At 50.1% G+C, this 26,883-nt stretch overlaps 6 protein-coding genes and 1 non-coding gene across 7 annotated transcripts; 5 read left to right on the forward strand and 2 right to left on the reverse strand.

Moving 5' to 3' along the window:
* Positions 1–1,184: 1,184 nt before the first annotated feature.
* On the reverse strand, positions 1,185–6,019 carry BCR38DRAFT_345508 (RNase3 domain-containing protein; the record flags this gene model as incomplete). Its single annotated transcript, XM_040856185.1, has 5 exons — positions 1,185–2,813; positions 2,869–4,437; positions 4,487–5,461; positions 5,511–5,614; positions 5,668–6,019. 5 exons carry the CDS (start codon positions 6,017–6,019, stop codon positions 1,185–1,187), a joined length of 4,629 nt encoding a protein of 1,542 aa, XP_040714537.1.
* Positions 6,020–6,989: 970 nt separating this feature from the next.
* On the forward strand, positions 6,990–8,241 carry BCR38DRAFT_435349 (TAP42-like family protein). Its single transcript, XM_040860368.1, has one exon. The coding sequence runs from the start codon at positions 7,102–7,104 to the stop codon at positions 8,182–8,184; it is 1,083 nt and encodes a 360-aa protein (XP_040714538.1). The 5' UTR covers positions 6,990–7,101; the 3' UTR covers positions 8,185–8,241.
* A 326-nt stretch (positions 8,242–8,567) lies between these two features.
* BCR38DRAFT_t189 lies at positions 8,568–8,666 on the forward strand. Its single transcript has one exon. It is a non-coding gene; the product is annotated as a tRNA-Ile (tRNA).
* Positions 8,667–9,124: 458 nt separating this feature from the next.
* On the forward strand, positions 9,125–10,433 carry BCR38DRAFT_458172 (Cdc73 family RNA pol II accessory factor; the record flags this gene model as incomplete). The annotated part of the gene is made up of 2 exons (XM_040862126.1): positions 9,125–9,709; positions 9,768–10,433. The coding sequence occupies 2 exons, from the start codon at positions 9,125–9,127 to the stop codon at positions 10,431–10,433; spliced, it is 1,251 nt and encodes a 416-aa protein (XP_040714539.1).
* Positions 10,434–13,339: 2,906 nt separating this feature from the next.
* On the reverse strand, positions 13,340–14,128 carry BCR38DRAFT_216561 (uncharacterized protein). The gene is made up of 2 exons (XM_040854200.1): positions 13,694–14,128; positions 13,340–13,645 (listed from the first exon to the last, which is right to left on the reverse strand). The coding sequence occupies exons 1-2, from the start codon at positions 14,065–14,067 to the stop codon at positions 13,501–13,503; spliced, it is 519 nt and encodes a 172-aa protein (XP_040714540.1). The 5' UTR covers positions 14,068–14,128; the 3' UTR covers positions 13,340–13,500.
* Positions 14,129–22,300: 8,172 nt separating this feature from the next.
* On the forward strand, positions 22,301–23,022 carry BCR38DRAFT_435379 (uncharacterized protein). Its single transcript, XM_040860369.1, has one exon. It carries the CDS (start codon positions 22,307–22,309, stop codon positions 22,829–22,831), a length of 525 nt encoding a protein of 174 aa, XP_040714541.1. The 5' UTR covers positions 22,301–22,306; the 3' UTR covers positions 22,832–23,022.
* A 357-nt stretch (positions 23,023–23,379) lies between these two features.
* Positions 23,380–25,664, forward strand: BCR38DRAFT_216750 (regulator of G-protein signaling). The gene is made up of 3 exons (XM_040854201.1): positions 23,380–23,836; positions 23,995–25,329; positions 25,389–25,664. The coding sequence occupies exons 1-3, from the start codon at positions 23,777–23,779 to the stop codon at positions 25,548–25,550; spliced, it is 1,557 nt and encodes a 518-aa protein (XP_040714542.1). The 5' UTR covers positions 23,380–23,776; the 3' UTR covers positions 25,551–25,664.
* The last annotated feature ends 1,219 nt before the right edge of the window (positions 25,665–26,883 follow it).

The raw sequence follows: 26,883 nt of genomic DNA on the forward strand, positions 1-26,883 counted from the left end.
TTCGCCTTCCCGGGATCACATTTCCTCGTTCCGAACCCAACCCTCATGAGGTACTATCGCGTCTTCGATTCCTCAGCCACCACTTTGACGATTCCGAAGACAAAGAAGAGTTGTCTGATACAGAGCGAGAGGATTCCGACGATGATGACGACGACGACGACGACATCTCCTTTGATATTCCATTGTCACGCCCGAGCACTGCAGCTTCTCTGCGATACTTACCCCGAAACAACCGTTTTACTGGTCAAGATGTCATTGAGGAAGAGAAGGAATCGGACAAAATTGATGTCAGCACCGCCATCAAGATGAGAAAGGCCGCCAAACGAAACATCCTGGCGAGCGGATCTTCGGTTGCAAGACGCGGCGGCAACAGGGCTAAGGCCGTTGCTGTCATAAGAGCAAAACGGATGAACACCGGCGATGTGGCTTCTGATGTGGAGTGATGTTATTCATAATGCCTTCCTGGTTTCTTTTCATTTTTGCATTTCACCTCATCACGATTTGGGTCATCTACGTCTGAATATTGGGCGGCATAGAGGGTGAAAATAGGCGGTAACAAATGTGGCGTTTGAGAAGAAGGCGCGTTGAACAACTGGACTGGATTGGACTTCAGAACTGAATCGCAACTTGGAGACAGTGCAGAATACCCCTTATCGTATGAATATCTTTCATGTTCCACTTGAATGAGGCGGTTGTACAATTTCGTGTATGGGACTGCGGGAGAGGCGAGGTTGGTCAAAGCTGAATTTTCTATGTCTTAACTGATAAGTTTCTCGGTGAAATAGACGGTGGTGGCTAGGCACAGGTGGTGGATGGGCTTGCAATATTTATTATACCCTGCTTGATAGCATTCTACCAAGCATGTATGTCTACTTCTCAAGGGCTTCATGAGGTCAACAAACGTTACAGAGTTATTACATGCGTACGTTACCAGTCAGTTCATTGTTTACTTGTCAATCCTGTATGTAATTCACTACGCACTCTGAGTAATAACAGATGGTTTCATTCTGTCGAGTACCTGGTAACTCGGCGGCTTACATAGGTCAAATGGAGTTTTCTCTGTAGGTTTGAAAGCAAATGAGCCGTCCGAGGAGCCTAAGATCATCAAAACCCCCTCTCTCACATACACTCTCGACCTTTACGGTAATGCTGCCGGCACCCCACAGGCGAGGGAACCCCCATCGCTAAATAGCAGTCCCATGCACCAACAGGTCGGCTTTCTCTGCATCTTCATATGTGCAATCGCACTGAAACTTCTCCTTGAACTCGTGCAACTTTACGCCGTCTAAACTAGCAACCAATTTCTTGGCCGCGTCAATCTTGGCATGCCTCCCGCTGGCGGCGATGGCGTGTTCGCGTACCTGGCCATGCACCATAACGCCGCAGATGACCTCTGTGTCCGTGACAGATATGCCGCTACCAAAGGCTCCGCCGACCGTTTCCTCGATCAAGAGGCGCCAGTTGGCACAGTGGTAGCGCAGCTGAAGGACGTTGGTCAGAAAGGTGACAGGGTGGTTTTTGGCGTACGTGTCGTAGAGGTGTATGTTCTCAAAGTAGGGCACGATTTCGGCGTCAAAGAAACGCTGCACCTGGCTGTAGTCGTACTTCGAATCCACAAAGACGGCGCCTATGTAGGATTCAATGATGTCGGGAAGGCACTTGGGAGGCTTAGGTGCCTCGACCCAGAAGTTGCGCGCGTAGGCGGCGCGGTCCTGTTTGTTTGACTCGGCTTCGTGCTCGGCGTGCTCGCGGGCTTCGGTGATGGAGGTTACGTAGGCTGAGATTTCGTGGGGCAGGGCGCCCGACATGTGGACGAGGTGTCGGTGTAAACCCAGCGAGACGCATAGGCAGCCCAGGAACTGGTTCGACACCATGGCCATCTTGTGCTCGGTGAGCCACTGGGGGTCGGCGCCGAGGTAGCGGTGGAACAGGAAGTCTACGCAGACCATGTCCAGGAGCGCGTCACCGAGAAACTCGAGGCGCTGGTAGTGGGGGATGTGCTCATACGTAGAGCTGTACGATGGATGCGTGAAGGCGGACCGCAGAAGACGGGGATGCGCGAACTTGTAGCCCAGTCGCTCTTCCATTTTCTTCGCCAAGTTCAAGTGCACAGCAGTTGGCTCAGCAACTTGCCATGCCGGAACGTTGTAGGACTTGTAGAACTCCTCGTATGTCGTCATTGTGTGGTATTTGTGCTTGACGAACTTGGTCACGGCTTTGATAGCCAAGTTGAAGTCACTTTGATCCCGTTTGTAGGTACTTAGATACGCCGCACCGATCAGCGCCTCACAAACGTCTGCGATCGATTTGTCTCCCAGAGTATGAAACCCCTTGCCAGCACCCTTCTTGCCGAGTATACTGGTGTTCTTCTTGCCCTTGAGGAGTTCAAGGCCATCCGGATACCAATTTCTCCGGTCAAACGATTTTGATCGGATATACTCCTCGATTTTCAGTTCTAAAGCTTGGTTAAACAAATTCCTGTTACAGACAAGAACCATGCGGTCTACGTGGTATCGGAACTCGTCGCCTTCAGGGACTTGTGAGAAGAGCGATATCGTCGTACTTAGTTTTAGGAACGAGTCTCCTAGAAACTCCAAACGTTCGTAGTTGTGTCCCGTAGCCTTCTGTAAGTTGGCCTGCTCTTCCGCATACTCTTCTGTGCTGTCACTATCCTTTGTCATTGCTTCAAGAGCGAGATCAGCACGGATATCCAGACCAAGCTCCTTGCAAGCATCCAAAGCGATCAAGTTTGACTCAAGTCGGTACATGATAGCAGGCAGATTGTATGCCATAGCGACGTATTCAATCGGGAGCTGTAAACCGTCAGCAAATCCGTCCCAACCTGAGGCGACTTTCAGAAACACGTACAGCTGAGATTCGGAGAGTCTCAAACACCAAGTAGCATTGGTTTTCTTGCTTGACCGTTTTCTCAAAGTCATCCAGGAGATTGCGTCGAAGTGGTATGAACTGGGCCTCTACCACTGGTAAGTCGTCCCGCCTCTGTATTCTGGCTCTAGAATTGGCCCATAAGCTGACGCTATAATTCCATATGTCATCTGGCATGTTATTGCCACCCTTTTTTCTCTTGCCGTTGGTTCTACAGGCCCCTGGCACTTGAGGATCCGTGGGCTGGATGCCTTCCTTTCGACCAAACGTATAGAATTTGCGTGAGCCGTCATGCGGGTCCGTGACGAACCTGTCCTTCCAGATATCATCGGACTGACCTTCCCAATTTAAGTCACCGGTTTTTCGGAGCATGTGAAGACATTCCCAGTCGAGTAGAGGGCGTGCATCGTCAATGCATTCGAGGTCGAACTCGTGCTCCTTTTGCACTGGCGCAATGTAGTACGGCAACTTCTCCGGCTCCGACTTATATTCTTTACTGAATACATCCTTGAACATCCTCAAGGTGAACTCGGTGAACTCTCTGACGTCGTCGGCCGAGGTTGCCATGGTAGAAGAGAGAGACACACATTCTGTTAGTGAGCTACTGTGATTGCCGAAAAACAGAGGGAACCTATTGAGTCGAGGCAGAGGTTTCCGGGTCAGGATGGCAAGCGGACGTGAAGATTGTCCCAGGGCTGCTGGGCTTAGTAGCTTCAATACCGCGACGAACAGCGTCTCTGGAAAACCACGATGAGACCAGATATCCGGTTTGATTCTCATATTGTACTCGGTTTTCTTCTTTGAACTAATGGCAAGATGCGCGTTCCGCATGGTTGGAAGCCACTTTTTGAAGGTTGACTGCAGATGTTCATCGATGGCCTTCTCCTTTCTTAACTTTAGGCACATTTCGAAAGCTGCTGAACATTTTGCAATCTGTTTGGAGCCAGCTCGGCGTCCCAGTGCGCTCTTGATTGGAGCACCATCAGGCAGGATGACCTCGCCCTGGAACTCGCTGCCGACGCTCTTCACAACGTACTCTGCTAACGGGTAGACGTCGGGGGGACATTCTAGTGACGCAACAAATGAAGCAAGAACTGAGATACTGATCTTATAGGTCAGCTTAGCCCCGGTGGACGGGATGACGTAAGCCCGGTGAGACTTCTCTTTGGATAGAAAATAGTCCATGTCGAAATCATTTCCCCTGAGCTGACGGTCCTCTGGCAACGCAAGACAAAAGTCACGGAGTCTGTCTTCCTTTTCCTGGTTGTCGAGTACTCTCTGGATATTTTCTTGGTTTCCAATCTCGACCATATGGAAGTATTTCGAGTCCTTTTTGCGGGCGCGACCCTTGGACTGAATGTACTGGATCATAGTATTGTACAGGTCAAATCGAATGATCATGTTGCAATCGGGAATGTCGAGGCCTTCCTCTGCAATACTGGTAGCAAGGAGACAGTTCAGCTCACCATCACGGAATTGCTTCACCGCCAACAATTGATGTTTGTAGGACATGCCCAGCTGCTCACCTGTCTCTCCATTACCAGAGCCCACCTATAACACAATCAGCATTTTGATATTCGAGAAAAGGATGAGGAGTTACCAATGCACCAGGCTTTACAAAGCTCAATCCCAAGCTAGGGTGCTTCAACAAATCTGCCAGTAGATTGGCGGTAAGACGCTGCTCGACGAAAACAATGCATTTGTCGGTGAAGGGATTGAAGTGCTTCCGAAAGATGCCGATGAGAGAAATGACCTTGTGGGACAAGTACTCATAAGTAAGTTGAGGCTCAGCAAGTGAGTGGTTGAGAATGACTTCGTGAGCGTCTTGAATGGCGGTTGTTGTGGCATCGATGAAGGCCATTGGCCGTTCCACGTTGCTCCCCATGAGGTCTCTCTCCGCCCTCGCCTTGATCTTCAATATCTCTTCAGGCGTCAGGCATAATTGCCACATTCTATCAGAACACCAACGTCCAAGATCCCTTGTGCACTCCTTGGAGAAGGTGAAAAGCTTCGTAAAGGCCTTGTTCTCCCCGACGAGTGCGTTGAGCCTCTGCCACAGTGCCGTCTCAAATGTGAAGGGTGCCAGTCCATACTCAACGAGTTCTTCGACTCGTGTGTCGAGGATCCGCTTCTGTTTCATGATTGAAGGATCGGCAACGGTGGCTATTTCGCTTTGCAGAAGGCCTTCCAGTTGAGCCGCAGCCGTAGCAAGGTCAGTCTTTGCATCAATCGGTGACGCCGTCATTCCGAAAATACGGGGCCGCCTGTGGCCATCTTCCTCTACCTTGGCGTAGAAGTCCTTGATAATTCTTGCATATGGATGGTTCTTCTTAGTGTGGTGCGCCTCGTCAAATATGAGGAGGTTGATTTGATCCATTGTGATGTAAGAATAGTGCAAACAATTCAGGAGAATGGCCGCCGTGCAGACTATGGCCATATTTCCATCCAACTGTTGCCTCCAGTAGCTATGTGTCGAGATGGCACCGGCAAAGTCGCCGTGTAACATGCTGACATTGTGGTCGAGATTATCTTTCAACACCTTGTGTTGTTGAAGCACGAGTGAGACCTTGTCAACCTGGAATAATGTTAGTCATTTGGAGCGCTGGAGTCGACGAGAAGCGTACCAGGAAGAAGCATATACGGGGAGTTCTCTTCGCATCACGATCCACGAGCTCCTGCTCTATAATGTGACGGATGAGCATTGCTGCAATGAGAGTTTTGCCAGACCCTTTACTCGTATCAGCATATAGTTTTGTCTGGGCACCAACAGAGCGATCTCACCTGTGGCTAGAACTGCAATGATGTTCTTCTCCTTGGCCCTCTCAAGGAGTTCGACCTGATACTCTCTGGGGCTGTCGATGATCCTGTTGTGGGCCGTGTTAACGGTATCGAGCCAGGATGCAGATCTGGAGCCACTGGTCGCTGCACTGAGGGCCGATCTGTTCCGTCGCAGCTGCTCATCTCGCGCCCATTGATGGAAGTGACTGATGTCGGCTCGTCGTCGTTCTGTAACCTTGCGAGGTTTTGCTTCATTTTTGGCAGGGTTACCAGGTTCATCGTCCGAATGTCTATCCTTTTCGCTGTTGAGAGAAGGGTCGTCGTCGTCTGATGCGACTTTATATTCATCGGCCATGATGTCCAGAGTATTCTTTGGTTCCGATCCGGTCTTGGGTAGAGATCAGTTGGTTCTGCAAGACAGTTCTGATATGCGCAAGTAGGCCGGGCAGGTTTCAGGGTGATCAAAAAAGGCAAGCACAGCCCACGGTACCAACCTGAGGAATGGAAACAAAGTAGTCAAGGTCCAAAGTGTCGCAGTGTGACCCTGCAGCTTGACTGATGTAAACCACGTTCGCTTACTGAAGTACTTAATCAAGTAGTTATAGATAAGGACCAGGGACTTCAGGGTCTATTTACAAGAGAAGGGAGGAGCGGCGTGTACGCCAACCTTAAGGGATGAGCCAATTGGGTTAGATGCTAATGCCCAGTTGCAGCCAGAAACCAACCTGTCGAGGAAAACAGAAGTAGGAGAATTAATACGGATGCCAGATCATCAACCTTTGATGTGCATAAGCTAGATGTATCTGAGGCCATAGTTGCCAAATAATGTGTCTCTGATTTTGCCCGTTGCAAACAGATGACCAGTGACGGAGAGAAGTGGAAGCAAACGGCAGGAGCGCTTTGTGTCGCAAGTGTGGCATAACTGCAGCATCAGCATCATCAACGTCCCGTGCATGGATTTTTCTCATGCTCCAACCACGATGACTTGCCCTTACTCCGGTGATCATATATGCTAGAGAGACAAATTCGACGGATGGAAAAGTGCCCTGGCAGCGTCTTAACTGCGTATTCTTGGCTCGTCTCACCAAGTCAAGTGCAGAATGCTCTACCCCTTCCATTCTTGATAGTATACAGGTATATGGAAACCTGGTAAAGAGCTATCTACCGTAAGTAGTCCAGTCCTATTTGATGTAGGAGGTCTTGTTCGTGGAGTGTCAGCTTTGTATCAGGGCTACCCTGTACTACATCTCATGGGTCCGTGCACATATGCCACCTTGAAGGGCCGTGGTGGGCTGGGGTAGGTACAGCTTGTTGCCACTGACTAACAGATGATGAAGATGTCTTAAATCGATTTTGCAAGGTCACCATTTGTTTCTCCTCAAATTTGACCATCACCAGTATTTTAACAGCAAATCCTCACAGCCTCATTTATTCAAGATGGTCGAGCCCAGGAGTCTCAAGTCTGTTTTCCAGGGTGCCGAGAAAAAGCGATTAGCACTTGAAGGCTCATTCGAAGCAAGCTCGCCAACATATGCGGAGGACCTGGAATTCGCCCTCAATTCCTACCAGGAGTGCCTCCAGATCATCGGCAAAATCTCTCTGTTCAGTGACAATGAAGGACATGAGGACCTCAACACATCGGATCTCCCTTACCTGCTGATTAACTATCGAATTGCTGAACTACTGCAGAAGATCTCGGTCACGTCACCCTTGGAACGCAAATCGGCGCTGCAAACGACGCGCGATGCGTATGAAAGATTTCTTCATATCCTGGACAGCTACTGCATCTTGTCCAAGTCCGATGCAAAGCTCTTCGCAGAGTACAATGAAAACCCGGAATCTTTCTCTACCGTGTCCACCTCTGACCCCACAGCGCGGCGCAACGCCAAAATCGCCAATTTCAAGCAAGAGAAGGAGTTGAAGCAGAAATTGGCGCACATGCAGAGCTCGCCGCGGTATCTGGAGGATGGGGGTGACGATGAATCCGTTAGAGAGCTGCACTTTGCCAATATTGCGTTTTGCGCGCACATGACGTTCCAGGGACTGGAAAGCATCAACCGTGAGCTTGAGGTGTTGTCGCAGGCGCCAGTGCCGCTCATACCTACGACCACAACGGTGCAGGAAGATGAGCGACTACGTCTATCAGTGGAAGGCGAGAACTACTCGGAAAGGCTGGATAGACCGCTGCAGAGACTTGAATCGGCGTTCAAAGGCCCAATCTTGAGCAAGCAAGGCAAGCCGCTGCGGCCCTTCACCCTGACATCAACACGTCAGGATATACAGAAGGGGGTCTTCAAACCTGGACACAACCTGCCGACCATGTCGATTGATGAGTATCTGGAGGAGGAACGGAAACGTGGCGGCATAATCGAGGGAGGTGGAGAGGCTAGTGGAAGGCAGGCAACGCCGGATGAGGACAATTACGACAAGGCGGATGCTGAGACGATGAAGGCTCGCGAATGGGACGAGTTTGTGGAATCAAACCCCAAGGGCAGTGGGAATACATTAAACAGAGGATAGAGAAAACAAAACCGCGACGAGTAATGACACAACAATAAACCTACTTGAGCAACGACATATTACAACTTCTTGGTGGCTTCTACAAGGCGGAACATACTCCATACAACTAACTACCTTCGCTCTTGGAATAGCCAACGGCTTCGCGTAACGCAAATCGAACTGTAGAATCATGAAAGGACCATTGCCCCAAGACTTCCCGCGCTGTTGGATATACGCCTCGTATTCCTTTTATGACAAGCTTGACGTCAGCAAATGGTAAGTAGTTTTGGAGATGAGTAGTGGAGACAAGTTCGACAGCCATGATAGTGGAGAGTATGATTCCAATTATAGGAAGCTTTCGTGGCAGTCAATGAACCACCTCATTGTCCTCAATGAGGATCACAGCTCGGTTAGCTCAGCTGGTTAGAGCGTCGTACTAATACCTCTCCATGGAGACATATATAGTAATGCGAAGGTCATGAGTTCAATCCTCATACTGAGCAACAAAATTTTACCCCATTACATTTTTGTGCGGAAGATTTCTTTTTAAAGTTCACTCAACATCTGTCTGGCTGGTGTTGTTGTTTTTGTTTGGGTGTAACATGAAAATCACAACCGAGAGAGTTGGTTATTTGTACACTAAATTGCACAATTACAGCGTAATAAGATACGGCTTGTCAGTTATTTCAGATGATAAACCCAATGCTACAAAGTACCATAACTAGAAAGACAAGGAGTGTTTGCCAATGAGTGAGTTTGAATTCCGTTTGTCAATAACCTCCCATGGCCCGAGATAAAATTTTGTGGTTCCTGCGCAAGGGCAAGGCTGGCGGCACGCCTCGCAACTTCCCCTAGGTCAAGATTCATCCATCCGAACCTGAAGTAGCTGCAACTACTCCACGTTTTTACAACATCAGAAAGTCGCGTCGCATTCAATTGCGCGCCTGGAACTGAAATCATCATGGCGACACCGGATCTCGACCCGCTATTGCTGTTGCGCCAGTCAATCGCGTCTAACAGCGCGATCCTGCCCACGGCATCAACTGATGCTGCGGCACCCGAAGCAAGCCTGTCTACAGCTACGCATCTCACATTCACCACACCCACACGTATATCCATACCGATTGACACTCCGACGAGATTCGCTTCCAACGACACACCCGTCGACCTGCGCAGTATCTACTTTGCCTGGCTGAAGCGCGAGGTGGCCATCCCAGAGTACAATGCCTCGGCAACGCAACTCAACGATGACCTCACCACAGGCAAGGTCCAGAACCTGGCTTTTGTCGAACGTCTGGATCTGATCACGTGGCTGGAAGGCGCAAGTGAGGAAAGCGAGTACATTAAGCCTCTAGCAGGGGACAAGCACGGTGCAGCGTCGAACGCAGCGGCCGCTCTGGCTTCCAAGGGCGCAGCAGCTCCAGCTATAGGAACGACACTTGGTAGATCAGGGAAAGGTGCACTGGATCCACGGCTTGCCGTCATTTACAACAGCGAGCGCAAGATGGGGAATTGGAACAGCGCGTTGAGGGGAATCAAGCCTACCGTAGGTCCACCAACTTGTTTTGGGATGCCTCAGGTATTGAACTAACGACATTCTACAGGACTTCTCCCACGTTCGCAAACTCGCAGCGCCCTTCATGTCTAAGAAACCGTCTGGCAATGCAGTTTCCCACATATCATCCAACCCATCGCTCGCCCTGAACCAAAAACAAAAACGACCCGACCCCATCATTCTCCTCTCACCCTCTGCTTCAGCCCTCCTGCGCATGACCAATATCAAGTCCTTCCTCGAGAGCGGCAAGTACGTGCCGGTCGACTCGCTCACCGCCTCCTCCAGCTCCAGCGCCTCGATGCTGCATATCAACCGCTTGATGAAGGACATTGACCCGAACCGTCCCATGCGTTTCATCCTGGTCGAGGGCCCCGAGCAATTTAAGCCTGAGTATTGGAGCCGCGTTGTCGCAGTATTTACCACCGGTCAAAGCTGGCAGTTCAAGAATTACAAGTGGAGCAACCCCAACGAGCTCTTCCGGCATGTGTTGGGCGTCTATGTCGGATGGCGCCATGAGCAGCCGCCGGAGGCCGTGCAGGCATGGGGACATAGAGTCATGGCTGTGGGCGTAGAGCGGTGGAAGGATATGGGCCCGAACGCAGTAGATTCTAGCCGTTGGAGGGATCGCGAGGCTGTTGAGCAGATCTGGAAGGCTATCGAGGGGAATATGCGGAGTAAGGGGTGGAAGAAGGATCAGGCTCCGGCATCGATATGATATAAAGGCGCCAGAGTCGACAACATTCTAGACCCTAAAATGATCAATCGAGGCCTGGACTGAGAACCTATTTAAACTCGGCCGTTCTGAGGATTCCGGCTTGTAGGAGTATCGCAAAAGCATGCGCGGAGTTGGAAATAACCTTTGTTTTTGGCAGTCGATCTTTGATGGCTGATTTTAGCTGAATGAGAACTGTATCATTTCTAGACCAGGGAAATGGACGAAAACAAAAGGTTTGATCCAGCTTCGTCTGGCAGATTTGGTAGTCAAGAGTCAGATGTACGACACTGTTTGATACATTTGGGGTTCAGGCCGAAGTCTCGAGCTCTTCAGACTGGTGACGAGTCAAGGGGCGCGGAAATATGAAAAGAGATGATATTACAGAGTTTCCCAAGCCTCCATTGACTGGGGCCGTTGTGACATATCTCGCACATGGGCGGTCTTGAGGATTTTGAGAAAGAATTTAGGAAATCTTGTCGCCAGGATTGCATATAGATTTGGCCTCGATGACACTGAGGCTGTATTAGGCAAGTTGGCGAGGTCCTGTTCGCGTTCTATAGAAGAAGAACCTTCATAGAAGAAGAAACTCCCTCGCATACTGGGTTTTATTCTCACTTGCGACCTTGCAGATTATGTAGTGATATATACCCTTTTGCTTGCGCGTTTGTTGACCGGAGCCATTTTATCATGTTCCTACTTCAAAATATAAAATGCCGTTTCTGCTTTGGGGGAAGAAGCTCACTTTCACACATACGTCGGCTCAGCTGCAAAATATCACTTAACGAGGAGGTAGTCTGCAGCTATGGATAGGCCGAGAGCACGTGTGGCTACATTGCCCCAGCGTGACATCTTTGACATGACTTGCACCAAGCATAGAAATGTACTTAGTATACGTGACTGGAGAACGTGAGTCAATTTTGGGATTGCGTGATGGGGTGCCGGGGACGGGGGATCTCGTAACCTGCCAGTTGAATCCTCTAGCAATAGAGCTAATTGAGTCCGGTTGCCCCTGAACCAGAGAGAGAGACTGGGAATATTTCTCCGGATTCTGCACGCTTTGGAAAGACAGGACTCACCATCAGGCTATTGTAAATATTTCATTAAACTCATCCACATCAGGGCATCATCAGTAGGTTGTCTGAGCTGTGGGTCCTGTCCCTAACTCATCGTGAACCAGGATTTAACCTTGGGTGGATTCGTGTACTGTTTGTTGCCCCTCGCAAGGTTGACGTCATTTGGAAGTAATCGCCAACTGTGGCCAGAGGTGTGCTTCTCTCCGACGACAAGAGACTCGAGGTGACAAACGGGAGATTTGGGCACTCCCTGCAATGTGCCAGCCTCCTAGTACTCGCTTCCGCGCAGGCTAGCGACGAAACAACATTCGATCTAGTCGGCTGACATACTCGAAGCAAGTGTCTTCAGTCAAACAAGTCAAGCAAAATTTACTCATATCAGGCTTTACTGGCAGCTTCTCGATGCGTAGAATACACCGGAGAACACGTGAAGTCGCCGCTATAAACTAGTTTACCGTTAGAAACTCGTACTCACTTTAAAACGGGCCCAGCGCAGAGCACTTCTCAGCCTTCGCAAGGACATATCATTATACCGCCACTCAATAAGTTTTGAGATTCTTTTCAAGGTACACCGTTGCAAAAATGACGAATAGAGTGACTTGTTCATACGATGGTAGTGTGTCTCTTGTGTAACAATGCTTAATATATCAAAATGGATATAACGCACACGCAGCCCTCGGAAACAGTCGATGGAGGGTAATACCTATTCGAAGTTCCCAGAACTGCAAGAAGAAGCGAAACTTACTGAGCTACAGAGTTACTGGAATCTTCTAGGGGTGGAAAAACAACCTCTGCTTCGTGACAGTTATATTGAGCGAGCTGCTGTAGGAAATGGCCAGTCCACATATTCCCGGCAACCAAGGGCAGAGGTTCATCAAGTTAATCAGACATGAGGATATACTCTAGATGCCCTCTAGGATGGTGCGCCAACGGATTTAAATATGCAATATTGTTGGCGAATACTACCCGTAGAGCCATGCTCTTATGACATTGGGCTCCTCAAAGTTTAGGTGGGAGCAGGACGAAAAGCCACATATCCTATATGATATAGATCACTGCTAGCACAAGGTGACAGAGACGTAGTTGGCAAAATCAAGATACGGCAATTTTATCTTACGTGACATGACACTCACTGGCTTACCCCAGAATTTCAGCCCCCCACATGCAGATCTGACCCGCTTCTGCAGTTCGTCAACGGACGATGATGCACTACACCGACGAAGCTCGTCAAGAAATGCAAGTTCGCGGCTAAGCCTGTTGAAATGGATAGGGCTGGTGGTGAATATGAGCGGCCGAATCTGCGAAGCACTGACTCGCATCAATGGCGGCAAACCCCCGAGTGCCGCTCCGAGTGCCGCCTTCAAGTGCCGCCTCTGAGTGCCGCCTTCAAGTGCCGCCTCTGAGTGCCGCCCAGGTGGTGGTATAAGTCAGGCAGTTGTCAATAGCATAAACTATTGGCTTGGAGTTTCTTCATCGAACTCCACAACCACTTTTAACTATCAGGCCGATCATGAGATTCCCAAATCTAAAAATAGGCCGCAGTAGATTGCCAGGAAGCTGGTCGATTCTGTTCTTTCGCTCTATCGCCCTCTCTCCATTACTCATATCCAGGCAGACGCGAGATACGGAGCGTCCTCCTCGAGGCGCACTGGAAACACCCGAGCCAATATAACACTCCCTGGGTTGATGTGCCGGAGCACGGTGACGGCGCTGCGGGCGACTCCCCGGAAACTGGCAAAATTATACGGATAAAGTCTATTTGAAGGACCGCTATGAAGGTGTCATGTGGCACGGACGTCCTCTCGACCAAGGGAGCGGGAGATAGGCCAGAGTCAGGGAGCACTGAATTCACCGAGCATGCATGGCAGGCCCAGGCAAGACGACGTCCATACGCGAACGGATGAACGCTTCGTGGTTTGGGTTACCCGTATGCAGGTAGTTAGGTTAGATCTCGGCGAGTCAGCATCCGCACACGGCTATGGCTTTTGGGAAGGTTATACGTTGAACCCATGACGGGACACCTTATCGACTGTCCCACAACTTGTTTTAAATTTCCGCCAGGGTAGTGTGTAATGGACGGATTGTTGGCGTACCCGACGTCCTGGAGTCCACTGTTCTCCCAGGTTTTCCGCTGGGCGGCTGTGAAAGAGTCAGTTGAGAAGCTAGGAATAAGATGAAACGACATACTTCAACGCGGTATTTTGAGTTTGTACTATAGCTCTGGGGACTATTGAGCACAAAACGGCTGCCTTGCTGCAAACCCATCGGGAAGGACTCGTACGACTTCGCCGACCAACTGTGACTTGGGGAGCCACTAGTGGACTGATGGCAAGGCAAGTCACCGGCTCGGTGGGGCATTGGGTACCGTGGCACCTCCCGCAAGATGCATTGTGTGATAGACGATGGGGTATTAGGCCGTGAAAGCAGATGGGTTGGGCGAAGATGCCGAATTCAGTCCGTATCACCCATCCGGATCGGCTGCTGTATCTAGCAGCCGCTGTGTAAGATGTGAATACCGAGATGGTGCGAGCGAGCCGTGATGTCGTACTCGAACACAACATCTGGTCACCAGCCGCCTGGTCCGCTCCTGCGGCACGCCAGTCGGCCGAAAGCTCACCAAACATGGACCACGTTTAGCGTTATGCTGACCGGCGCTCAAGACGGACTTGGCTGGGACAGCGAAATGTTATTGCTAGCTTCTAACATGCCGAAACCCATCTAACTACGTACAGGCAGGCCTACGACGATAGCCGCGGCGCGTCTTCAGACTGTCTTCCCCTTGTAGCAACGACATTTTGACCGATGTCATTGCCAACGTCACTTGACAAGCATGAACATATACATTAAGGTTGTTAGCGTGAAGTCGAAAAGAAGCTGGCACTGTTGGGGTATAGCCGTCAATGGCCGTTCCCAGGGTCAACGTCGACAATGTCCGTCAACAGGCGGTCTATATTACTGATCAGCAACAAATTGGGTGGCCCGCAACGTACCCCGTCGCCACGTGGAAGGACTACGAGGAGGGAGGGATGTACATTGATATGATACATTATTAAATGCTGCCAAGGCAGCCTAGTCCAAGCCGGTACAAATTAACCCGACACAAACCTAGGCGGGTGGATGATAACTTGGAACTGTGACCCGTTACCAGTGTAACGGCATGGGGGATTGGCAGATCTCAACCAGTCTGCTCGTCCGGCTTTATTAGAGTAGAGTGTAATAACTCCGGACGCGGAGGCGGTGAGACGGACGGGAACGAATGATCGATTGGTACTTTCGAGTAAACAATCAGGCCATAATCGGGTCGATACCCACCTCCGAGACTGGAGCACAGTAGCACTGTCTTGTTACACGAGTTGCTGTAGTTGTGGGCACGAGAACGTCCAAGTAGAGGGCGGTCTGTCTGGTGTTGGCTTCCTATCCCACTCCCACGGTTCAGGCGGTCCAGGCATTGCGTAGACTTTCGGTAAATCGCATGCATCTGCGCTTCCCGTGAAGAGCTGTTGGCTTAGCGTCTTTTTTTGTTACCATAGCCCGGGAGACTGGGTGCTGATGTAACGACCAACAGCACCACTCGCGAACCAACACTAGTTATTAAGCGATGGATTGCCCACGGCAGTGCCGTACACTGTTCGTGACTTTTGTACGCTTGTCGCTGTGCCCCGTGCAATTCATACTGTTGCTCCGCTTGCTCGGTCCTGGCCGTGATTTTCAATCTGTGGCGTAGTCGAAGTTGAGAAGAGGATCCAAATCCAACCCCTGTCACCAAACAAAAGGTACTTGGATATTGGGAACGCCAGGATCATGCAACGGGAATATCTACATCTACACCTCCCCAGGGATTATAATTGCTAGTTCGGATATGCCAAGAAAAAAATACACTAATCAAGATAAGTCTATCTATATCTATCTATAATACTTCCTAACCGCATTGAACCACTTTTTTGCATGCACCCCCATTTTGCAGGGAATTTCTACGCCTCAACAACACGACGTCTCTCAATTTACCTCGCAATTGCTCCCTATCTACGTACAAAATGGCTAATCCAGTGGAGAATGGTCTGGACGATTTTGAGCAGCGGATCGAACGCGCTAAAGAGCTTGTCCGTCAGGGCTCTTCCCAGGCCGTAGCAGCTCATCGGTACGGTATCAAGGGGACTACACTGTCCTACCGTATTCGTCACGGTAATTCGCATCGCGACGCGGCCTCCAGGCAACAAAAGTGGACTCTAGAGCAAGAGGAGGTTATCGTGAACTGGATCCTACACGAAGAAGTGTGTGGACGGGCTCCTAGCAAGCGTTATGTGGCCGACTTCGCTGCCGAAATCCTCCTTGCTCAAGGGGATAACAATACACTCGGCCAACACTGGGTGGATCACTTCGTTAGCCGCCATCCACAGATACGTACCAAAATTGGGCGCGTCGTAGATGCTAGCCGAGTTAGAGCGTCCGATTCGAACAAGATCCGAGACTTCTACACTCTCCTCGAACGCTTCCGTACGAAGTATCGTATCAAACCCGACAACGAGTATGATATGGATGAGACAGGTGTCCAAGAGGGGAATCTGGGCATGGTACGGTTATTGGGACGTCTAATTCACGCCGGGTACGCGTATCAAAGTCGGACGCTTCGTCGTGGTGCTCCTGGTTAGAGTACATTTCGCATACCCAACGGGGTACACCTGTCTGCGTATTTTCCGGCAAGAGAGTCCAAGCACAGTGGTTCCCAGACCAAAATATCCCTGAGTGGGAATACACCGCGGCGAGTAAGGGCTGGAGTAATAAAGTTATCGCAAATAGGTGGTTAGATCAGGTTTTTCTCCCCGAGACGAAGCCTAGGGGTACCGAATGGCGACTCCTTATCCTCAACGGCCACCAGACACATATTCATGCCGAATTTATGTGGAAAGCCTACTCGAATAGAGTCGCCGTGCTGTATTTACCCTCACACTGCAGTGACAATCTCCAGCCGTGCGATGTCGGGCCGTTCTCACCTTTGAAGACCTACTACCGCCAAGAGCTCAGGGCTTACGCTTCCTACAAGGCTACAGCCCCAATTTACAAGCAACGTATGCTAGAAGCATATCTACGTGCCTCGGAGAGAGCCTTTACTACGGAAAATATTAAATCTGGCTGGCGGAAGACTGGTATATGGCCACTAGGCTCTGAAGGACTAGTCGACGTATCTTGTGATCCTCCGGAGCCTCATACATCAGATCCTCCGCCTCATATATCACCACCTTTAGTTGCTTTTACTCCTCAGAAAGCGCAGCAACTATCTAGCCAACTACAGTCGATAGAGAAAGCCGAGGGCGGGGTATCTCGTAAGATTCGTGCCCTAGTAGGCAAGGCGGGCAAGGCCCTTACACTCCAGGCCGCCGAGAATGCCAAATTATGTATCGAAAACGAGCAACTATATAAAGAACTCGATAAATACGCTCCAGATATACGCCAGCCCTTCGAGCTAGACCCGAATAAAGTTTTCGTTAACTTATCAGCGATCCGAACAGCCCAGGACAAGCGAAATAAGCGAATACGGCCTATTTTACCGGATAAGCAGTTAGAAATTGATACTTTTCTCGAAGGAAGGGTCCCTCCTAAAAAGAGGGCTCGAAAGAATATATCTAAGTCTTCGGACACTTAAATTAAGTATTGATGCGTGCACCTAGGGGGGAGGATGCTATAATGCAGCAGTGCGCAACGTTATAGTATTTAATTGAATGGGATTCACCTAACCAGTGGGTCCCCCACCTTTTCGTATCAAGTATGTTCTGTATATAAATAATATGGACGAAGTATTTAGGTTGATTCAGTTAGACCCTGCAAAATGGGGGTGCATGCAAAAAGGTGGTCAATGCGGTTAATCGCTAGGGAGATCGTATTCCGTAAACTAATTCGCGAGGTAATATTAGCCCTTAACGATTAAGAATAGCGGGAGGTACTAACACTTAGCGTTGATACATTAAATAACCGTATTGTCAGGACCTGGGTTGCATCGCATTGGTATAGACCTCGATTAGGTGCTATCGACGAAGATTCTACTCTAAGGAGCGAAGGAAAGAAGATGACAACTTAGGTTTGAGGGAGCGCGACTAAGTCATCCACGCTTGGCGGGGCTCCTACAAGGGTTATGATTGGCTTCCCATCGGACACTGCCACGGCAGGTGTTCCAGCTGTAAGTCACCTGGTTGTAGTGAGTCTGCGAGGGTTGACCGTCACACATACTATCGAGTCTAACGGGTATCCCTTACGAATCTATATCGAGTACCTACTTAGTAATAACTATCTCTTTAATATTATCTATTTTCTTTCTACCGTGTTGTATTTTAGCTCGTAGAGTAGTACCGCTTATTTAAGAGCGTAGTATCGACTTAGGTACGTTATTGATACGTGACCCCATGGGGGGCTACCCTATAGCTACAGATAAGACAGATAAGATAAGATAAGAGCTATAAAAGAGCTCTGCCAGGCCAGAACAGCTGACCTGGCCATCCTTTTCCAATACAACAATTCACACCCCATATGCACACGCATCAGTTATATAGCACTATAGCACGTCGAATACCTAAATTCTTTTTTGCTTCGTTCGGATCGCTTCGATCACTAGAGCAATTCTATCTTCTTTAGTTTAGATTAGAGGTATTATTAAGATATTGTAGCTAAATCCATAGTGTAACTATTATGTTACACGCAAAGGTGGTCAAAGATTTGTGAGGTTGTAAAAGCATGACATTCTATCTAGTCCTATGGAACACGAAGGTTGGACTTAGTCCCGAAGGGCTAAGTCACGTGGTAACCTTGGTGGTCTTGGCAAAGCCCACCAAGGTTGCCTAACATATTATATTACTTAATATGTATATTTATATAAAGCTATGCTCTATATTTTAAAGATTCTATTGGGAAAAATAATAAACAATGATACTGCAAAACTTGATATATAGTTGTCCTTTCTAATTACCATATAATGTGTAAGTTTTAGCCTTATCGGTTGAATAGATATGATCTCATCAAGGGTCGAATTTACCCTATTTGGTGTAATCCATTGCAAAAGGGGGTCAATGCTGTTACACATTTAGATCCCCTGGTCAATTGTGAACTCTCTAGCCGTTCAGAATCTCCGGAATCTGAAGGAGTCTGGAGAGAAGTCGGTAGATTTTGACAGTGCAGATCCCTCTCAAACACAAAGAGTGGAGAGGATTTGAATTGGACATCTTCCCCTACCTACTCCGTATGTTGCCTCTGTAAGAATGGTCAACGTCATAAGTCATCTCATCCGAAAGATTGCAAGCGCGTGTGACTTCTCATCTCCAATGCAGTGGGTTATCCAACCCAGCATGCTTGTTATGTCGAGATCTTTAGGTTGGTTGGTTTGTTGATGATGGTCCCACTGGCACGCGTGCGGTTTGGGTGGGCACAGTGTCCGAACTCCGTCAGATGTCTGCGATTGGAGCAGAGATTGGCGAGGTTGTGGGCTCTAGACATCGCTAATTTGATCGTCAGGGCCATGATCAGGATGTTCCGGAACATTTCTATCTCAAAACGACTTCTCCTTTTCATGGGCAGGGAAACCCCACGTTTTGCTTTCTTACCTGTTACAGTGGGTTACTCTCTCACCCTTGTCAAGTTTCAGAAGGCTTCTAGAAGGATGACTGACGGAAATCAGAGAGAGCGGGTGATTGGACCGACTACATGAGTGTTACCTGTAGTCCAAGATGATTGTTGGTTTAGCTGCCAGGCCTAACTGGGTTTCCAAAGGTAGACGATGCTGCTACGAAGTACCCCAATGTACCCTCGTACGCACATCTGGGTAGGATTCGAGTTCGCTCTCGCGAAAGTGCGCTTTCATTGGCACGTCTGAATGGTGGGCAATTCGCCAAACAAGACGCCGCAGAAGAAGCGCCATGCCGCAGAGTTGAGACCAGATGTCTGGGTCAACGGTTTTTGTCCTGTGAGCATCCGTCGGTGTCGTACATAGCTGTAGCTGGGGCTTTTGGTGAATCGGTCGCGTTCTCTGCTTGTCGAGTAAACGGTATTTCGTACACACGTGTGTTCCCTGTTTGTTGAGTACCATGACTTTTGGGACATGTCGGCCAGTGCTAATCCAATGCATTCACTCCAAGCCAAGGGCTATGACGTTTTTTTTTTTTTGCAGCCCTGATAATGCGTTTTGCATTTGTGAGTATGTTCCTCTGCGAATGGCGACGATGGGTTCTTCTGGCTTGACGAGAGTATTCAGAGTTTGCCAAGTTGAAGTTGAAGATAAAACGTAGGTGATTGCCACAGGGGGATTAGTTGAGATTCCCCTTTCGGGACCCATAGCCTGTGCCGTGGGTCGTGGCTTCCATTCCCACGTGGTAAAAGATGCCAGGGCAGGGGTCCCGTGTAATCCTGCTGACCAGTGTCGATGTCGACGTTGTACTTGGTGACTTGAGGACCTTCCGTACCAAGAAGGGCATGCAGCTGTTGAGTTTGGGTTACAAACGTCAGCTTGGTCAACACCCTTGGTTCATATGGTTTGTGTCTCCGTGCTCTACATTAGAATAACAAGGCGACGGCGGAAATATCTAAACTGGCCGCTCAGCCCCAGCGGTCAAAGGCTGGCAGTGTGGGTATTATTCCAGGTAGGGCGTGCTTTTTCCTCAGAACATTCATTCATGCTGCAGTCTCGTCCTTCTTCAGCTATTCTAGAAGATTTGTGGAATCTAGATCCACAGCGAGTGGCGGTACAGGCGGTAAGAAAAAAAAAAGGAAGAAAACGTGGTAAAACCGGGGCAGAAGATCTAAGCGATCGAGAGTCGCCAAACGCCACATTTGCCATTTTTTCTCGTCAACGGTTTCAGCTTTTTGCTTTTTGGCCATGTAGAGGCTGACAGAACGGATAAGTACAGACCGTTTGACTTGGAACTCCTTGCACCAATTATTGTACACAAACTGAAGGAACAACTCTTGGGACGAAAAAGCGTGAACTGATCTGTTAGTCAGTACCTCTTCCATTACCGGGCCTCAGCATAGCACTGCTCGCTAGGTAACAGCTACGTTTTCAGATCGATCGGTCCCGATTTGGCCTTGTGCTCACTGCTGCTGGTAACACGCCTACCAAGACGCTATCAACCCATCAGTAAAGCCGACCACCCCGTGCCGGCTGGAAATAGTCACCTCAAGAGCAGCTGGAGTTATTCTTGCCAAGGTGCGTATTGTGTTTTATTTTAAATCGTTCTCAAAAGTTTGATTTTGAGACCCCATTAGTCTTCCAGTCGTATGGGGGAAAATGCCAACCCTTGCTCGTGGTTTAAGAGTTTCAATAGTCTCTGGACTGCAAGTGTGGCCCTCATGGAAGCGTCTCAGACTTCCAACCCCAGGATTCCACTTCCACTACTAAGTATGTTGCTCTGCCATCCCGAACGCTTTACCTAATTTCCAACTGGAGGTGAGGATTTGCCGTGGATGGTTTGATGCCAGCCAAGCGCTTGGAGGGAGGCTTTACGAGAGCGAGGCAGAGTGGAGCTTGGCTCGGTTGAACCCGGGATCTGGTGTTTTGACAGTTGCTCAGAGCAAGTCCCAGCGGAGTACTGCACAAGCTGCACCGGCTACAAGCAGTCAGGAATGCTCGGATAGGCGGTGACGCTCTTTGAGTTTCAACGCCTGCCATTGTTGGGTTTCCACTCCGATTGAATCCGGAGTAAGGATTCGATGGATATGACTGCAATTTCGCAGAGCCCGGTCTACCCGGACTTGTATACGGTGCCGCGGACACGCCGTCTTCCTCAATATTTTTTGCCAGCCGGCCCGAGTTCCCTAAGCTCGGGCTGTAACTGGCAGTAGCAGGCATGTGGCATGTCACAGCAGCAGGACACAAGACGAGCAGGTGCATGTGGAGTCACGACTTTTGCTGTTGGTGCTTGGCTTGGTGCAGCAGACCTTGAGCGAGAAAAACGGCCTGTTACGGCTGGAGAACCACACCTGCAAAAAGGAGCCTGGACAGGCCTTGTGGGAATAATCCCTGCCAGCCACGCGCAGATCTGTCGGCCGGGCGAATCGTGCTGTCGGAGAGAGGGAGGGCCATGGTACCGTTACATCCAAGTGGGGTTGACTGTCAGCCGTGTGGCCGCGTGCATGTACATTTCATGGCAGCATGGCAAGCATGGCATTTTCTCCTCTCTGGCTCCACCCACACGACAAACACCCTTGTCGGCCATGCCAATGCAAACGCCGCCATCACCCCGTCCCACATCAAATACTCCGCCGTGTTGCAGCAGGAGGAAGGGCATACCGGGAATAGTAACCGGGAATTGGCGTTGAATTATTGCATGGTAGTCCAAAGTTGGGTCAATGACGCCTTCGACAGACCAATGCTGCATCGTTTTGAGGGATCCAACCAAACAGCCACACTCAATGGCATGGCAGTAGCAGCAGTCATCATGCCATGCCATAGCTCCCCATCCAGCAATTTTACTTGGGGTCAGTTGAGGCCGTTTCTGTCCTGTGACCACCACACCACAGGCCCTGTAATGTGCTCCAGCGCGCACGGCAGGTCTCTTGTCATTTCTAAACCAAGCTGCAATATAGCGCTTGAGCGTCCCCAGATCTGTCCCAGTTCGAGGAAACACAGACAGCGGGCGGCGGCGACTGATCTCATCGTACACCAAGGCAATCACTGGGTGCACGTGCATTACCGGAATTGCCGTGTACGAATATATACTGCCCGGCGAATATGCTTGCATGCAAGCTGTTTCAACCACGACGCAATCCTGCTTCCCGCGCTTGTGACATTGGTGCTGCTAACAGTTGAAAATTTTGGTTTCTATGGCCTGCCATTCTCAAGATTTCCTCACCGTGCCAAAGCTACAAGTAAGAGCTGGGATGACGGTGAAGGAGGCGGCGGCCAATTTTCGTCCTTCGGGATTCGCCATATCTTGGGAGTTGGCTACAACTACTTTTGTAAGTGCCAACTGGAGCAAATCAACAGGGTGCTACAAATGCCAGGGCTTCCAGGGGTTTGTGATCTGCTCCATGTCACTGCCTCGTGGGACTGTGGCCCTGGGTGTGGGACATAGTTTTTTTCTTCATATTGCGCACATGGCATGGATGGGGTTCCAACGGCAGTGTGGAAAGGTGGCTGCCACTCCCAAGATTTCGAATGCTCCTTACTTTATTTTGGCAAGCCGCCTCATCAGTTTTTCGGCTAGCTCGACCCACCGCACTGTGAGAGCGTTAACACATTCACACAACTGCCAGTTAGCCACTGGTCGCTACTCCATCGTCTTTGCTTGCCATATCATTATTTATTTGGGCTCCAAAAATACTGGTTTTTGTCTTTTTTGTTTTTAAGAGGTTAGGTGCCTTGCGCCTCAGGGGCACACACCCTTGTCTTTGTAGTGAGGTGGATGGGGCCTTAGGTTGTTACCAGTCACTGCACAAATGGTGCCATTTCCTTATCCTAAGCACTGTGAGTGGGCAAAAGTACCCGCTCCAAGCTGTACCTTGCAACCCATGCGACCCCCCATGGCCGGCCTGTTACACCCCAATCTACAATTGATACCTCTCTCCTCTCTCAGTCTACCCCCTCTTTCCCAGTCTTCCTTCTTTCTGACTCCTCTCTGCCAACCAAATTACATTCTTGACATTTTTCTGTTTTAATGGTAGATGGCTGCTCTGTCCCAATCGTTGACAAAAAACCACGAGCCCAGCCATCTAGACCTAGAACAGCACCGGCACCAGTACCAGCAGCAATCTGTACCGCACCACCCTAACAAAAACAACGCGGCGCCTCGCACAACAGCTAATGCCCATGTGAGCCACGCCTCTAGCACCAAACCTAGTACTTCTGGAATCCACGTTGAACCTTCTGCCGACGGCCCAATTGCTTCCCTAAACACGTTCCGACCACACCAACACCAATTGTCTTCTTCTTTGTCATCGCCCAAGTCTCAGAAAAGCGGAGGACTATTTGCCTTCGCCTCTGCCGCCTTCGACAGGATCACATCCGAGCCAACGGTGCGTCGTCGTCAGTCCATCAGTGGACTCTCTGTCGCGCTTGATTCACCTCCGAGCGCCCTTGACCAGACCACCGCCGACACGATTGCTTCTCTTTCCAGGCTTCGTGCCTCCTCTAATAACTCGTCATCTTCTACGAACCCCATCCTTCCGAGCTCACAAGTCGAGGCGAAGCGCTCCAGTCACCTGTCGCTACTGGGGGATCCTATTTCTAGGCCCTACACGGAGGCGAACCCAAACACAACACCACCCATTCGGATCCCTGCTTTAGAGAACAAGATGCATCAAACATCTTCCAGGTTGCTCCGTATGACGGATGACGAGCGTCCTTTCACGAGGGTGAGTGACAATCCCCCAGCCCGCCCTGTCACGCTTCTGCAGTCGGCTGCCACTGCAGTGCCACAAGGATTTCTTTCCACCATTGAATCCAGCAATGACTTGACGGCATACTCTATGCAAACCCTGGGCTTGTGCTGATGCCATTTTCTTCATTGTAGGACTTCAAGGACCTGTTTTCAACGCTCATTGTTAGCTTGCTTCCGTTATCGGCACATCGAGTGCGACTGACCCGAGTCGAACACACATTTCTGTCGGAAGATGCAATCAACAATCTAGGCTCCCTCAAGTTCTCGCAGTCTAACCGCATGCCGGACCCGAAAGACCCGTCGCGCATTGTCACGACCACAACGACCACAACATTTTCCATGGCGAAAGACATGGCTAGAAATATATGCCAGCGTTTTCTCGACGCACGGTTCATTGAGTCTGCCGACGGCAAAAAGCAATCTACATATACCATGAAGGGCTCTGTGTGGCAACTGACTTCCAAGGGCGTCTGCATCTTGGATCGGTTTTGCTCGAGGAACGGTATTCAACAACGACAAATTGGCGACCTCATCGCAACAGGGGTGAGCAACTTGGTCATTCTCGAAAGGGAGACTGCTTTAGACAAGCTAGTCATGGACCGGGGGACGATGGAAGTCGTCTTCAGGAGATTCATCGGTACCAGCGGCATGAACATCAAGAACAACGTAAATGCAGCCGACAACGAGTCCCTGAGCGACTACAAAGATGGCTTGACGGGCGTCAAGATGGCGAGCGAACGTAAAGTGGCCGGTAAGACGTACAAGGACACATTTACGGGCAGAGCTTGCTCAGACTGGCTCATGGACTGCTGTACGACAGTGGCACGTGTCGAGAGCTACGAGATGGCGGCTGCATTTGTGGAATACGAACTTATGGAAGCCATCCAACAAGACCGAGTCTACATGGCGTCATCTCCCTCTGCGGCACATTTCCAACCAACGAAGAACGCCATTTACCAAATGACGGCCAAGGGCCGGGAGATCATCAACGGCGGTGGAACCCGAGGGCGGACGTCGGAAAGTGAGGGAGTGCAGCCTGCTCGTGGCGGCATTGCTCGTGACTCCAACACGCAACGGCTTGACAAAATTTTGACCGACGCTGCACTACGACTGCTCTTCCGCGAGAACCTGCGAGAGACGCACTGCGAGGAGAACTTGTCATTCTATTTGGACGTGGACGAATTTGTACGCGGTTGCCGACATGCCATCCGATCTGCTCAGAAGAATCCCAATGCCACGTCGATGGATGGCATTAAGGAGATCATGGCCCAAGCCTATGGCATCTACAATGCTTTCCTAGCCCCTGGCTCTCCTTGTGAGCTTAACATCGACCATCAACTTCGCAACAATCTGGCGACTCGCATGACAAAGGCCGTCGGACAGGACGTCGCCATGATCGACACGCTACACGAGGTAACAGCGCTTTTCGAGGATGCTCAGAATGCTGTTTTCAAGTTGATGGCTAGTGTAAGTCCCCAAAATACTGGCATACGGTATGTCGAATAGTAAGCTGACCATTTTCGCAGGACTCTGTACCCAAGTTCCTACGCAATGCCAAATATGAGCAGACATTAAAAAATTATGACTTTGACGCCATTGCGGCTGCCCCTGGTCCTCCCGGTGCTCCCGGTGCTCCCGGTGCTCCTCGAATGCCTGAGAGAAGCCAAAGCCGGTCCAACCGGAAGTGACGAAGAGCATTGCTGGCCGGGGCCGGTCGTTATGTCCACCGTTGCGGTATGCGTTTCCCGGGCGTGCGACACTTGACGCGTGATCATTTCCCTCCTTACCTGACCGCTCAACGTAATACGATTTTGATCATCTCACCCAAGACTCTTTTGTTTCCTGGACATGGCGGCGTTCAAAGGATAAAGCAACTTAGAGAGAGCCCCTCGTTCCCCTCGTTGGACGGTTCCAGATGGCCGCGATGGATTGGCTCAAGTGGACATATTTTATATCAGCCACGAACCAAAAGAGACCTGAGATGTGTGGGTGTTTAGCGTTCGAGAATTATAGATTCCTTCCAGTCTCGCGGAGCGGGACGGCTTTCCGGAAGACTTTACCGACGAAATGCACCTCGCCAAGGGCTCAAAGGGTTGAACGGATCAGCGACTCAGAGGGGCACTCTCGTCTGGCTCACCATCATGGCCAGGAGTATTGTCAGAAGGAAAGCTGGACATAGCAAGAAGACAAGAGGCAGACAGCTCTGCAAGCTGAAGGGGACTGTACAGGAAGAAATGACCGCCGGCATCTTTCAGCCAACTGTATATATGAGCTGGGGGATGGGCGTACTGGCTGCCATGGACTCCCAGATGAAAATCAAGACTCGCCTTAACCACCGTTGCGCCTGATATGCGTTGACATGTCTAATATGGGACCTGGCCAAGGTGAAGAATGGAACAGCGACTTAAGATAGTCGCCGCATTCCACGACAACAAAGTATTCGGGTTTGTTGTGCATATGTAATGGGTTTTGCTGAGTGACTGGGCATTGTGTGTCGAATTCCAGATTATCTCCTAGACAAGCAGGCTGGTCTTCTCTCACCATGGCTGGTGTATATTAGGAAACGGATACCCACATACTTACGAGAGCTTTCGTTTTCCTCGATATTATGCATTGGACTGTTCACTCATTTCTTAGTCCCTCGCTACATGATACGCAACCGCAGCTGCTTCTATTTCTTCTTGTTCTCGAACTCATCATTAGTTCTCCAGTCCAGTCCAGAAACGACCATTATCAACAATACAGATGAAGACCCTGGCCCCCTTCCTCTTCCGCTTCCGCCGCGTCGCCCCCAAGTCGGACTCAATGCAATGGCCATGAACTTCTCCATGGCAACCGAGTCGGTGGCGGTCCCAAGGGGCACTGTCCCGGTCAACCACGCCTTTTACAACACGACCGTTGTCATCAACGAGCTGAGCACCATCTGCAAGAGCTAGATCAACTACACCTTCAGTGGGTGCGAGTACCCCGCCATAGCGGGGCACTGATGACTTCATGCTAAAGTTGGGGCAGGGATGAGGG

This window comes from Pseudomassariella vexata (assembly GCF_002105095.1).
Source record: "Pseudomassariella vexata strain CBS 129021 chromosome Unknown BCR38scaffold_8, whole genome shotgun sequence".
NCBI classification, from domain to species: Eukaryota; Fungi; Ascomycota; class Sordariomycetes; order Amphisphaeriales; family Pseudomassariaceae; genus Pseudomassariella; species Pseudomassariella vexata.

Excerpts from the sequence above, each read along its gene's own strand:
- BCR38DRAFT_435349 (XM_040860368.1), top strand. The coding sequence starts at position 7,102 with ATGGTCGAGCCCAGGAGTCTCAAGTCTGTTTTCCAGGGTGCCGAGAAA.
- BCR38DRAFT_216561 (XM_040854200.1), bottom strand. The coding sequence starts at position 14,067 with ATGTTGTGTTCGAGTACGACATCACGGCTCGCTCGCACCATCTCGGTA. Across the intron at positions 13,646-13,693 it reads ACTCAAAATACCGCGTTGAA|CCGCCCAGCGGAAAACCTGG; the intron begins GTATGTCGTTTC and ends ACTCTTTCACAG.
- BCR38DRAFT_435379 (XM_040860369.1), top strand. The coding sequence starts at position 22,307 with ATGGCCTGCCATTCTCAAGATTTCCTCACCGTGCCAAAGCTACAAGTA.
- BCR38DRAFT_216750 (XM_040854201.1), top strand. The coding sequence starts at position 23,777 with ATGCATCAAACATCTTCCAGGTTGCTCCGTATGACGGATGACGAGCGT. Across the intron at positions 23,837-23,994 it reads ACGAGCGTCCTTTCACGAGG|GACTTCAAGGACCTGTTTTC; the intron begins GTGAGTGACAAT and ends TCTTCATTGTAG. Across the intron at positions 25,330-25,388 it reads TTTTCAAGTTGATGGCTAGT|GACTCTGTACCCAAGTTCCT; the intron begins GTAAGTCCCCAA and ends CCATTTTCGCAG.